Source organism: Rhinopithecus bieti, unplaced genomic scaffold (genome assembly GCF_001698545.2).
Source record: "Rhinopithecus bieti isolate Rb0 unplaced genomic scaffold, ASM169854v2 scaffold_495, whole genome shotgun sequence".
Classification (NCBI taxonomy): Eukaryota; Metazoa; Chordata; class Mammalia; order Primates; family Cercopithecidae; genus Rhinopithecus; species Rhinopithecus bieti.
The window spans coordinates 1,183,529-1,197,599 of NW_016803120.1; the positions used below are offsets into that span (position 1 = coordinate 1,183,529).

The 14,071-nt window shown below is 46.6% G+C and overlaps 1 protein-coding gene across 4 annotated transcripts in view; it reads right to left on the reverse strand.

Annotated features, from left to right (window-relative positions):
- Positions 1 to 14,071, reverse strand: part of CAPN3 (calpain 3) — a 44,650-nt gene that overhangs the window by 20,893 nt on the left and 9,686 nt on the right. For 3 of the 4 annotated variants that reach the window (XM_017860920.1, XM_017860838.1, XM_017860993.1), the window contains exons 2-7: positions 8,800 to 8,869; positions 7,082 to 7,200; positions 5,181 to 5,314; positions 3,954 to 4,122; positions 2,956 to 3,099; positions 350 to 433 (exon numbers count right to left, since the gene is read on the reverse strand). In XM_017860920.1, coding sequence (XP_017716409.1) covers positions 350 to 433; positions 2,956 to 3,099; positions 3,954 to 4,122; positions 5,181 to 5,314; positions 7,082 to 7,200; positions 8,800 to 8,869 — 720 coding nt within the window. The remainder of the gene's footprint in view (positions 1 to 349; positions 434 to 2,955; positions 3,100 to 3,953; positions 4,123 to 5,180; positions 5,315 to 7,081; positions 7,201 to 8,799; positions 8,870 to 14,071) is intronic. The other variant, XM_017861071.1, reaches the window with a different exon arrangement.

Below are 14,071 nucleotides of genomic sequence, written 5' to 3' on the forward strand. Positions count from 1 at the left end.
CCAGAGACAAATGTAGCTTTCTGAACATGAGAGAACAGGAAGCTCAAGAACACATGAAACCAACTTTGTAAAAGCAAAGTTAAGTGATATTTCAATGTGTTCATTGGAAATGTTGGAAAAACTGCCATCTTTAGCTCGAAAAGCAAAGATAAACACACGATGCACCAACTGTGGCAGGATCCACCTTTACCAGTTTCACAGGCCCCTCTGCGTGGCTTGGACCTTGAACTGAATGTCCTGATCAGAGGCAAGCTCTGCAGACAGGGAAGGGGCCCCAACAGCTAAGTCCTGACTTCAGGAGGTTAACCCAGGAGGGTTCCCTTGCCCCACCAAGCCCCACCAGGCTCACCTCATCCAGCCCCGTGACAGAGTAGGCGTGACCTCTGACCAGCCCGCAGGCCATTCTTGTTTCATACTGAACTGGAACGATTGTCTGTAAAGCCGTAACCAGAGAGCCCATTAGGGGCAGGGAAACAGAAGTTCTGCCGCTCGGAGGCAAAGTTCATACTAGTTCATTTTCCGGGCTCTGTGAAGACACAGGCCACTCTGCTCGCTGAAAGTGTGCCTCATGACCACGAACAGACCTTCACTGGCTCTTTAACAGTGTCAAGAGACACAGCTCCAGACAAGCTGGTCTCCCTGAGAAGGCTCTGTCCTGAGCATCAGAGAGCAATGTGGATGCTGGGATGTGGGGTGGGTAACAGCGTCCCTGACCCTCCTTTCTGGATCCCTTAGTATCCTTCAAAGGAGGAAGGGGTAGAGTTGGAGGCTGCCCTGGGCTTCAGGATCCCCCTTCCCCTGAGGCCATCCAGGGTTGACTATTCCTGGAAGAGAAAGGGGTTGACAAAAGGGGTTAGATGACACATAAGTCTAGCTTTTTCTTTTTTTTCTTTTTCTTTTTGTTTTTTCAAGACAGAGTCTCGCTCTGTCGCCCAGGCTGGAGAGCAGTGGTGCGACCTCGGCTCACTGCAACCTCCGCCTCCTGGGTTCAAGCGATTTTCCTGCCTCAGTCTCCCGAGTAGCTGGGATTACAGGCATGTGCCACCATGCCCAGCTAATTTTTTGTATTTTTAGTAGAAACAGGGTTTCACCATGTTAGCCAGGCTGGTCTCAAACTCCTGACCTCAGGTGATCCACCCGCCTCAGCCTCCCAAAGTGCTGGGATTACAGGCATGAGCCACCACGCCTGGCCAAGTCTAGCCTTTTTCTTTACATCCCCTCACCTCCTCCACACCCACCTAGAACATAATATTCAAGAAATCAAGAGTCCCGGTGCCCAGGGAGAGAATTCTGAGAAGGCCTGAGGAGATCCCTGCTCAGATATGACCGTGCCTAAGGGGTAGCTCTTCCATTTGCAGAAATTTCCAAGCTGCAGCCATGGGGGATCCTTGGCAGAAGGGTAGGACCACTAAAGTCCCATGAGCCCTGGATAGGCTCTCTATGGCTTCCGTGTGCCGACTAACGTAACAGCTTTAAAATGAGCTTCCCAGACCCTTGCTAGGCTGCAGAATTCCTAGAGCCTTTTTCGGGGTGAGGGATAGTATGGGTGGATCCAGGGCTTTTGGCATCTCGGCCTCTCCCAGATCTCAGTCTCTTCCAGATCTCAGTCCTCATGATCCAGATCATGCCGAATGGACTGGGAGGGGGTGGGAGACTCATTAATCCTTAGTTGTAGACCTGGGAAGCTGCTTGAAATGAGTCTTCTGTCATTACCTAAGCATATCATTCAACCCAGCAATTCTACTGCTGGGAATCTGTCCTATGGAAGTCACCATGGATGTATACAAAGATGTATCTATTGGAATGTTCATTATAGCATTTTAGAATAGTAGCAAAACAAAACAAAGAAAAAAAACTCCACTTTCCAATAATAGGGTATCGGGTAAATAAATTATAACATATCTGCGTGTTTGAATATTGTGTAGCTATTAAAAAATGTTACAGGAGAATACTTTGGGCACATTAAGAATATCAAACTAGGCTGGGCGCAGTGGTTCACGCCTGTAATCCCAGCATTTTGGGAGGCTGAGGCAGGTGGATCACTTGAGGTCAGGAGTTCGAGACCATTCCAGCCAACATGGTGAAACCCCGTCTCTACTAAAAATACAAAAATTAGCCAGGTGTGGTGGTGCGCACCTGTAATCCCAGCTATGTCGGGAGGCTGAGGCAGGAGAATTACTTTAACTTGGGCGGCAGAGGTTGCAGTGAGCCGAGATGGCACCACTGCGATCCAGCCTAGGCAATACAGCGAGACTTGGTCTCCAAAAAAAAAAAAAAAAAAATCAAACTAACTGAAAAAAGTAGGCTGCAAAGAGGTACATACAATATGCAAACATTTTAAAAATAAAAATATAGATTCAGTGTGTGCATAGAAACATCCTGGAAGAACATACACTAGGTGTTAAGAGTGGTTATCTTTACATGGGGAAAAATAGAAGTGAAATTTTCTTCTGTTTTTCTGTATGGCTCAGTATTCTCCAGTGAGCAGGTATAACTTATGAAAGTACTAGAATATAAACTCTACAAGAGGGAGACCTTGCTTTTTCCACAAATACTGAAAAAGAGGAGAGAATTTGTTTTGCTAGAGGAGTGCCTGGAGCATAGTAGGAGCTCAAAAATAAGTGCTGAATGAATAAACGAATACATTAGAAGAGGAAAAATATTTTAAAATAAATTAAGTCTCTCTGCTATTTCTGTCTGATAGTTCGTTATAAGAGGAACTGCCTGGTCCATGGAATATGCAGAAACTCCAGCAGAGATTCCCTCCAAAATCCTGGTTCTTGCACGTTTTTCAGGAGCCTTGGCTGAGCAAGTTATTTCAACCCAGACCCTTGGGAGGTGCCAGGTGGGGGTGTGTGGGTAAGGCCCTGGCTGCTGAGGGGAGTCTGACACTGGCAGGGCGGCGTCATGTGGGTTGGAGGGATGGTCAGTCCTGATAATCGGAGGCATACACACCCGGGTCGGTCTTTCAACTGAGCCTCTGGGGTCGAGATCTGAGTCCCGGAACAGCGAGTTATCCATATTCCTCACCATCCGTGCAATCAGCTCTCCCATGTTCAGACCAGAAGGAGAGGTTCCATAGGTCATGTTCGTGCCATCCTGAGGCCCGATAGAGAGAGCAGGGAACAACCCAGGAGAGGGAGAGAACAAATACAGAAGGGTGGAAAGGGAAGGAGAGAGGAAGAAGAGATGGGATAGACAAAGGGAGAGAGGAGAGATCAACAGAGCACGAATGGAGGAAAGATGGAGAAAAATGATACAGGAAAAAAAAGTTCATCCACGCTGTTGTGTGCTAACTGATCTTCCAAGCTCCACCGGGCGTGTTATGGAGAGAAAGGGGCAGGAATTCAGCTTAGACCCCATCCTCCCCGATGGAAACCACTAAGACTATCATAGCAATATACTGAGCCCCTCAGGGAAGACATGTCCCCTGAAGGAGGCCTGGCCACGGGTGGCCATCTCCCTACCCTTGACTCCTGTCTCAGTTCACAGCATTTCTTTGCACTGAAAGGGGCTGCGGGTTTAGCTTCTCCCAGGTAACAACACAAAGCCCACGTCCCAAGTAGGGGATGTGGTGAAAGTGCAGTGACTGGGAGGCTTTCTTAGGGAAATGGTGGGCTCAGGTCCACAGCCAAGTATGTGGCCAGCTGAATGGGAGCATGATGAGACTGAGGAGCGTCAGCAAGGGAGGCCTCCACTGACACAGGCCTCTGGACTGATTTCCACTGACATTCCAGGGCTTGAAATGTCTCTGACCAGTGTCTTTATTGAAAATCCCCAAGAACTGTTCTCCCTTGAGAAATTCCCAGTCCTCAAAGTTGACAGCCAGTTCCTGCTTCCTCAAACAAAACATGCACTCTGTCCCACACAAAAGCTCTATGCTGCCCCTCATTGGGTAAAAGGCTTCCTGACACTTGGAGCTCCCTGCCCTGTGCCCCATACCCCAGACTTACATCAATGGAGCAGCCCATGAGGGAGCCTCTCTCGATGGCTTTCTTCATGATCTTGTACATGTCGCTAGGAGCGTCCTTGATCTCAAAAAACTCTGTCACCCCTCCTGTGAAGTCCTCCATGGCCTCTGTGGTGTTCCCACCTTTCAGAGCTTCGTAGGAACCATGGAGCCTTAGAAAGAGGATGGAGACCAATTTGGGGTCACAGAGTTCCAGGAACAAGGCCCGGTGCCACCGGAACTTTACCTCTTGGATGCCGTGATGTTCTTTCACCAATCCCACGTGAACCCTGTGAGCTAATGGGTGGAAACAATGATTCCCTTTCTTCGTAAATGAAGAAACTGAGCTCAAGAGGCTAAGTGATCCACCCAAGACCACAGAGAGCCAGAGGCACTGGGATTGAAACCCAGCTATTCCCACTTCCTGAGGGCTATTTTCACTACATCCTGAACCTTGAGGAAGGGCTGCATTGAAGTCATTAGCAGCTGCCAGTGTGGTGGCTCACACCGGCAATCCCAGCACTTCGGGAGGCCGAGGCTGGTGGATTGCATGAGCTCAAGAGTTCGAGACCAGTCTGGGCAACATGGCAAAACCCTGTCTCTACAAAAATTAACTGGGCATGGTGATGCCCGCATGTAGTCCCAGCTACTTGGGAGGCTGAGGTGGGAGGAGCACCTTGAACCCAGGAGGTCAATGCTGCAGTGAGCCGTGACTGCACCACTGCACTCCAGCCTGCGTTACAGAGTGAGACCTTGTTTCAAAAAAATTTTAAAAATCCATTATTAGCATCTGGGGTGAGCTTTTAAGTTGAGAGACAACATGGTTTTATAAATCTGCTATAAGCATGTGAGGTTGAACCAAGCAAGACCCTGGGATCTGAGCTCCAGAGATACAATGCTCTGATCCAAGACTTGCAATGCCACCATGGAGGTACAACGAAAGAACTCGCCTTGGTAAGCTAAAGCTAAAGGTCTTCTATGCAAATCTTCATTTCTACTCTTAAAATTTAATGTTTTTAATTAGAGCTGTTGTTGCCTGGAACTGATCCCTAACTTTGGGTCACAGTTGGACACCAATGCCCACACATATGCGTGTATAGAGGCACATGCCTCTTCCTGTGAGTGAGGCCTTGGCTGGATTTTGCAACCCACTTTCTCACCTCTAGTGGATTTTGCAACCCACCCACTTTCTCACCTCTAGTCCCATCTCACATTCTAAAGCGTTGCTTACTTAGCATAAGCCTTCTCCAGCAGAGCGCTCCAGAACTCATTGCGGTGGTTGGACTTGGTGAAAACCAGTTGATTGTTGTACGTTGGCAGGCAGTCATCAATAACTACATCCACCCACTCTCCATAGCGCCAGAACTGCATAGAAGCGTCGAGCACAGAGTCACATATTCAAATTACTGTTAGGAAATGTGTCCTTCCTCCACATTCCTCAGGGGGTTCTTGGATCCCAAAGCAGCATCATTTCCTAAACTCTGCATCTGGGTGCCTGTTCATCCTATTCTGGTTTGGGGTGTGTGAATCTGTCTCTAACTGGACTGTGTGCTTTTCGAGGGCTGGAAGTGAGTTACATACACTTTATGTCTTCCACAGAGTCCAGCCCTGTAATGGGTATAGTGGGTGCTCCCTGAGTGTCTTAGGATGTAAGATTTTCATTCTCCTGCTCAGCAGGTCTGGGGCAGGGCCTGGGTGTCAGTACTCTCAGGTGCCCTCAGCTGATTCAATGTGGCCAGGGTTGGGAACTATGCAGTGAAGGCACTGTACTGATTTAGGTTTTTTGTTTGTTTTTGACGGAGTCTCGCTCTGTCCCCCAGGCTGGAGTGCAGTGGCGCAATCTTGGCTCACTGCAAGCTCCGTCTCCTGGGTTCCCGCCATTCTCCAGCTTCAGCCTCCCGAGTAGCTGGGACTACAGGCGCCCGCCACTATGCCCGGCTAATTTTTTGTATGTTTTTAGTAGAGACGGGGTTTCACCGCGTTAGCCAGGATGGTCTCGATCTCCTGACCTCATGATCTGCTTGCCTCGGCCTCCCAAAGTGCTGGGATTACAGGCTTGAGCCACCGCGCCCGGCCTTGATTTAGGTATTTCTTGATGCCAAACTGAAGAACAAGGATTGAAATGGAGGAACAAAGTGACCCAGAATCTATTCTAGCTGTAGCAGGAGCATTGTCCAATCATTTCAAGTTTGGATGTTGCTCTTTTTTGAATGAATCAGTTTGAACTGGAAAGGGCCAAATGCAGTTTAGTCTCCTTTTCAATGGCACTTTCTCCCTCATTGAAAAGAGAACAGAAATCTATCTGATATTTGCGTTTAAGGCCCTTTAGATCTAAGACCCTTTAAATGTGCCATGTTCCCAAGGCAGCAGGAGGGGGAGTCTGAGCCTGGGGATAGACCTTTTCTGAGGCCTTCCGTGCTGAGGTGCAAGATCAGCAGAGCAAGAACTGGTTATGTGGGTCATCCTGGGACATGAGGGAGCCTTTGAAGCTGGAGATAGGCTGACTCCCCAGCATCCCAGAACCTACGAGACCCTCACAGGTAGAACTCAGTTTGGTTCTGCTCTAGCACTAGCTCTATGCCAAGATGACTGGGACTCAGAAAACTTCCAGTAACTGGATGGATTCTAGAACCATCAGACTCAGTTCTAGGGCAAACAAGAAGCCTGAGGTTAAGCAGACTCTTCTTCCAGGGCTTGGAAGAGAGGAGTGATAGCCTTGGTACCGCCATGCCTTAGAGAGGAAGAAGTACACAGGAGCCCTGGACAGGGGTTCCTGTACAACCTGAAGGGTCCTGTGGTGTCCCAGTGCTAATATCTTAGGGACCCACTTGAGAAGGGCTGCAGGCAATAACAGCAGCCAGACAGCTGCAAAGACAAAAATAGACACACAGTAAACAGGATGTCTTCCTGCCTTTCTGGGACATAGTGGAAGGTGGTGGGGGAGGGATTAGGGATCCAGAGATAAGCAACTGCTTCCTCCCAGGCTTGAAGCCTTAAGGGGGTCCATGCCCACTGTTGCTGCTGGGGGTAGATGGGTGGAAAGTTTCCTCCAGCTTCTGGGAAGTCAAGGCCAGGAGACCAGCGGTGGGTGGCCTGCAGCTGACCCTCTTAACTACACTCTCATTACCTCACCTGGAAGTGGAAGATCCCTGCGTAGTTTTCGATGAAACTTTGATCATGGGGTATGACTCGGAAAAGAAGTCTCTGGTTCAGGGTCAGGCAGGCAATGGCCGCGAGAAACCAGCAGTCCCCTGCAGGCAGACACAGGGCACAGATCGTGAGCAGTCCTGCTCCTCCTGGGAAGAAAAAGCCCCAATCCCAGCCAGCCAATCCACTTCCCTGAACAGGAACTCCCTTGGTGCCCACTGTCCTACTTCCAGATCTGACCTTACAGAGGCGTCAACCCAGGGAAGGAAAATTGGACAGGAATTCCTTGACAATATGATCAACAGGTAACTTACTCCCTGTGACTAGACATTTTCCTCAAGGCTGCAGGCAGTTCCTCCAACTGCAGTATAAACTCACTTCCTTTTTAGGCCTCAATGGAGACAGAGCAGTAGGTGATCATAACCGGGCTGTTCTTCCTAACACCTGTAGGAAATCCACCCTGCCCCGTGCCTTTGCAATGTGAGTCCAATTCCTCTTCTGACCTCAGTGAAGACTGAGCATCAGAGAACCATCCACCAAGATGATTTGTACTGGAAGGAAGGCCAGGTAGGCAGCTGCCCTGGAACCGGTCTATAGGGGGCAGTGAGACATTGCTGGCAACGGAATGAGATCGGGACATTTTCTTATTTCTAGAGTTCTTTTCTGACAGAGTACTATATGTAGTTGGACGTAAGGCTTTGCTCTCTCTCTGTGTGTGTGTGTGTGCGCGCGCGCGCATGTGTGTGTAATAGGGGGTGTACCTGGTCATAGAGCTGCCTTCTAAGGAGGATGGGTTAAGTGAAATGCAACTGAGAGTGTGCAGGGGAGACGAGAGCTGCCTGCAGCCACCCTCCCCTACCCTCCTTGGAAGCAGCCAGTCTTTCCTTGGAAAGAGTGTATTGGTTTGAAGGTCCCAGATTATTATGTCCAGGGCTCTGCAGGAAGCCTTCCCCCAGGTACAGGAACCCAGATATTCATCTGATTTCTTCTCAGCCTCCCTTTCTGGAACGAAATAAGACAAATTCCTTTCATGTGGTCTTGGGTGCCCCTTTTCCTCAAATTTAAATTGTTTCTGTTGATGTTCTCTCCAATTTTACTTCACAGAGCTTGCTTATAGTCCACACCAAAGACAATACTTTCTGAACAAGAGGTCGAGAGAGAGGAAGATAAGATGGAGCAGCCAAGCTAACCAAAGAGAAAATTAGATGCTCATCTACATGGCGGATGCCACCTTTGTTGAAAGACTCCTTTAATACGGAGCTGTGCTGGGGCAATTCAAACAAGGGCTCCAGTTACAAGCGCCTTCCTTGGCGATGCCTTTGTGTGTATCTAGAGTCTCCATGCCCAAGGGGCATGCTTGGTGCACAGTCACAGAGCTGTCTTCCAAGACAGACGGGTACAGTGAAAAGCAGGGCTTTTGTCATGCTGAGTGGGGTATGTAAGTGTCCTTGAGATGCTGGAGAGGAGGCCACAGGATGCAGATACCCCCTGTGACGCATGGCAGAGTGCAAAAGAGGCGTGGAGGAGGAAACGAAGCAATCGCCAGCATGTAGATAAGCGACCATAAAGCAACTGTTATAAAAAATCTTCCAAAAAGTTACTAGAAGCAAGAACAGATTGTCCCTTTACCTCCTGGAAAGGGATCACACCTTGTAATCACCCCTTGATCATCTGGCAGGATCTGACCTGAGGCACTTTCCTACCTAGATCTCCTTGACAGATGTCAGTTCTGTTGGCTCCATCAATGATAAATCGGGGATTCTCGCAAATTTCCTGTGAAACAAAAAGGAAATGACCAGGTAATAATAATTGTGTGTGTCTGTGTGTGTGTGTGTGTGTCTGTGTGTGTGTGTGTGTCTGTGTGTGTGTGTCTGTGTGTGTGTGTCTGTGTGTGTGTCTGTGTGTGTGTCTGTGTGTCTGTGTGTCTGTGTGTGTCTGTGTGTGTGTGTGTGTGTGTGTGTGTGTGTGTGTCTGTGTGTGTGTGTGTGTTGTGTTGTTGTATATTCTTTTTTTTTATTTTTTTCAGGACAGAGTCTCACTTCTGTCGGCCAGCTGGAGTGCAGTTGGTGTGATTCTTTGGGGCTCACCCGCAAACCTTCTGCCCCTTGGGGTTCAAAGTGATTCTCCTGCCTCAGCCTCCCGGAGTAGTGGGAACTTCAGGCATGCACACCATGGGCCAGCTAATTTTTGTATTTTAGTAGAGATGGAGGTTTCACATGTTGGGACCAGGATGTCTCATCTCTTGACTTCTGTGATCCACCACCCTCGGGCCTCCCAAATGTGGTGGGATTACAGGTGTAGTCACGTGCCGGCCGCAGTAGCTATTATTGATTGGGTCCATTTATTGAGTATTCCATTTGGCCCTGTGAAGGGAATACTATCATTCTTATTTTTCAGATAAGGAAACTGAGGCCCAGCGAGGTTAAGAAACTTGTGCAAAGACACACAGCTAGTAAGTGGCAGAAGCCAGAAGCATGTCTCCTTTTTATATTGTCCCATGCTGCTTCCCACACTGTCATACTATCCAAGTAAGGACGCACCTTGAGAGTTAGGGCAGTGTCGGCCGGGCGTGGTGGCTCACGCCTGTAATCCTAGCACTTTGGGAGGCCAAGGCGGGTGGATCACTTGAGGTCAGGAGTTCGAGACCAACCTGGCCAACATAGTGAAACCCTGTCTCTACTAAAAATACACAAATCAGCCAGGCATGGTGACAGGTAATCTCAGCTACTCAGGAGGCTGAGACAGGAGAATCAAAATAATAATAATAATAAATTAATTAAAATAAATAAAATATAGATTCAGTGTTTTATTTTGTTTTTGAGACACAGTCTCACTGTGTCACCCAGGCTGTGCAGTGGGCAATACAGGCTGGAGTGCAATGGCGCCATCTTGGCTTACTGCAAACTCCGTCTCCCAGGTTCAAGCAATTCTCCTGCCTCAGCCTCCCGAGTAGCTGGGACTACAGATGTGTGCCACCATGCCTGGCTGGTTTTTGTATTCTTAGTAGAGACTTTTTTTTTTTTACACCAGAAGCAATTGGAGCAGTATATTTAAGATGCTCAAGGAAAGAAAATGTGAACCAAGGATTTATATACAACATGACTTCTTTTATTCATTTCAAGAATAAGGGATGTAGGCAAACTGTTTCTAATACATTAGAATTCAGGGAATATTGTTCCCAGAAGCTCTTCCTGAGGAATATACTAAAGAATAACTTTCAGACAACCAGAAGGTTTAGAAGGACATTAACATAAGGACTGGGAATAAGTAGTTAGTATATCGTTATTTGTAGATTTAAAACTACATGATGGCTGGGTGCAATGACTCACACCTGTAATTGCAGCAGTTTGGGTGGCCGAGGTGGGTGGATCACAAGGCCAGGAGTTCAAGACCAGCCTGGTCAACATGACGAACTCCCGTCTCTACTAAAAATACAAAAATTAGCCAGGCGTGGTGGCTCATGCCTGTAGTACCAGCTACTCGGGAGGCTGAGGCAGGAGAATTGCCTGGACGCAGAGGTTGCAGTGAGCCAAGATCGCACCATTGCACTCCAGCCTGGACGACAGAGTGAGACTCTGTCAAAACAAACAAACAAACAAACAAAACAACAACAACAACAAAAGCCCAACAAAGTACATGATGATTAAAGGGAGGATGTAAAGTATGTAATATATTGCCTATAGTGTTTGGGCAATGAACAACTATTTAAAACCATTTTAAATGAAAGGTGAAAGAAGAAAGCCTATGGAAAGACTAAACTGTTTTCAGGAATTATTTTGGTAATGATATTATTAATATTGTTATTCTGCAGCTTAATCAGACAAACAAAAATAGAGGAAATTCATTGCCAGCAGACTTGCCATAAAGAAATGTTAAAAGAAGTTATTTAGGGAGAAGAAAAATTATACAGGTCAGAAACTTGGACCCACATAAAGAAAGGAAGAGCACTGGAGAGAAAATAAATGAAGATAAAATAAACTCTTAATCTAAAGGGTATCTTAGTTAAAATTATAATAAAAATAATGTGCCGGGCAATTATAGCATACAGATAAGTGAAACGAATGACAGTAATGTCATAAGCAAAGGAAGGAAGGAAATGGTCACACTTTGTTATAAAATACCCATACTACAAACTAAATGGTATAGAGTTATTTGAGGGTGGATTTAGTTGAAAACGTATATTGGAAACTCTAGCATGACCACTAGAATTGGAAAAAATAAATATAATTGATATACCAAGAGAGGAGATAAGGCCGGGTGCCGCAGGTTCACACCTGTAATCCCAGCACTTTGGGAGGCCAAGGTGGGCAGATTGCTTGAGCTCAGGAGTTTGAGACCAGCCTGGGCAATATGGCAAAACCCCGTCTTTAAAAAAAAAAACAAACCGGCCGGGCGCGGTGGCTCAAGCCTGTAATCCCAGCACTTTGGGAGGCCGAGACGGGCGGATCACGAGGTCAGGAGATCGAGACCATCCTGGCTAACACGGTAAAACACCGTCTCTACTAAAAAATACAAAATACTAGCCGGGCGAGGTGGCGGGCGCTTGTAGTCTCAGCTACTCAGGAGGCTGAGGCAGGAGAATGGCGTAAACCCGGGAGTCNCAAACACACACACACACACACACACACACACACACACACACACACATTAGTTGGTCATGGTGCCATGCACCTGTAGTCTCAGCTACTCAGGAGGCTGAGATAGGAGGATCGCTTGAGCCCAAGAGGCGGAGGTTGCAGTGAGCCAAGATCATGCCACTGCACTCCAGCCAGGGTGACACAGCCAGACCCTGTCTCAAAAAAAACAAAAACCAAAAAAACAAACAAGATGACAAAAACGAGGAGGTAAAAGGATAAACTATAAAACTTTCAGCTGGGTGTGGTGGCTCAGGCCTGTTATCCCAGCACTTTGGGAGGCTGAGGCGGGAGGATCAGGAGGTCAGGAGATCAAGACCATCCTGGCTAACACATTGAAACCCCGTCTCTACTAAAAAATACAAAAAAAATTAGCCAGGCGTAGTGGCGGGTGCCTGTTATCCCAGCTACTGAGGAGGCTGAGGCAGAAGAATGATGTGAACCCAGGAGGCGGAGCTTGCAGTGAGCCAAGATCACGCCACTGCACTCTGGCCTGGGCGACACAGCGAGACTCTGTCTCAAAAAAACAAAAAACAAAAAAAAACTTTCAGTTAAACCAGAGAAGCCAGAAAAAGGGGAGGGGACAAGAACAAATACAATAAATAAAAATCAGTTACAAACACGTTGGTAGTAATCTAACTACCTTATAATCACTTACATGTGAATGATCAAAATACACCAATTAAAAGACAAAGACTGTGAAAGTGGATAAAAACAAGACTCAACTATATGTTGTCTGCAAGAAACTCACTTTATTTATTTATGTTTTTGAGACAGAGTTTCGCTCTTGTCACCCAGGCTGGAGTGCAATGGCACAGTCTCCGCCTCTCGGTTTCAAGCGATTCTCCTGCCTCAGCATCCTGAGTAGCTGCGATTATAAGCATGCGCCACCATGCTTGGCTAATTTTGTATTTTTAGTAGAGATGGGGTTTCACCATGTTGGCCAGACTGGTCTCAAACTTCTGACCTCAGGTGATCTGCCCGCCTTGGCCTCCCAAAGTGCTGGAACTGCAGGCGTGAGCCACCATGGTTGGCCCACATTCTTAATAGAGTATTGTTTCAAGCTATAATATTTAAGAATACAGAGAAAACAAAGTACAGTCAATACTCATTATTCTTGGTAGTTACGTTTTGTAATATTGCTGAGATAACTGTATTAGTAAATACTGAACCATTGCTCCTAGGGGACATACAGAGTTAGGGTCCTGTGAGTCTCTGGTCACATTTTCATCAACCAATCAATACAGAGCCTGATTTTATGTATGTTTCTGCTTAAAGACACCTTATTTAATATTGATTCATTAAACTGTTTGATTGATGATTCAATAACATTGAACTCACAGCCAACTGACTATAACTTGTGTGTGAACAAAGCTTATCTGACACACGCATTACCTCCATGAGGCACACCCCAGCCTCCTAGAATGCTAAACAGCATTTCAGCACTATGCTTGGAGGTCACCAATAAAAAGCACAGAAATGAGAAAAACATGGCACTAAAGACATCATGAAAAGGACACTCTTTACAGTATGAAAGCTGAAACAAGAAGACAGAGTGTTGCCTTGTTTGACCTGAGCTGAGAACATGCGTGTGGGGTGACTCAGATTTTTCACAGCTCTGTGTATGCTCACAAATGACTGCAAAAACACCTCAAGTACTAATTTTGGGGAGACAAACTTTAGCGAGTAGGTGAATTTGCAAATATGGCATCTGCGAATAACAAGGATTGGCTGTGTAAGGTTTATGGCACTGACGTCCTCCACGTTGGAAAAGCCATGCCTATGGTGTAAAGTTGGAACAATTTTGTGACTGATCTGAAGTAACTAAAAGAGGGATGACATGATTCAAGAACAGGATATGCCTGTAGTCCCAGCTACTCAGAGTCTGAGGCAGGAGGATCACTTAAACCCAGGAGTTCAAGTCCAGTGTGGACAACATAGTGAGACCCCTATCTCTATTAAAAAAAAAAAAAAAAAAAGAATAGGGAGGATTTCGCATACAGGGAAAATCAACTGACTCCATTTCACTGTCTTTTGGGTCACAGCCAGAGAAAATATACTACATTTGCATCTGGAAATGTTCTAGTTAGAAATAAGGATGAATGTTCAGACTGTGAAAGTTACAAGCTGTAGGTTACTGAAGGAGACGGAGCCATCCTTTTCCCTTTAAAACCTTTGTATCAGGAAAGAAAGCCATCCATCTGGAAAGGCTGAAAGTAGTTCCCATTTTTTGGTCATATGGTCTCTGGGGTATTTTAAAATAGCAGTTTTATACTATATTCCTGGTGTTCTGGAGCATATAATACACTTCTGAAAGTTCTTTTTTTTTTTTTTTTTTTTT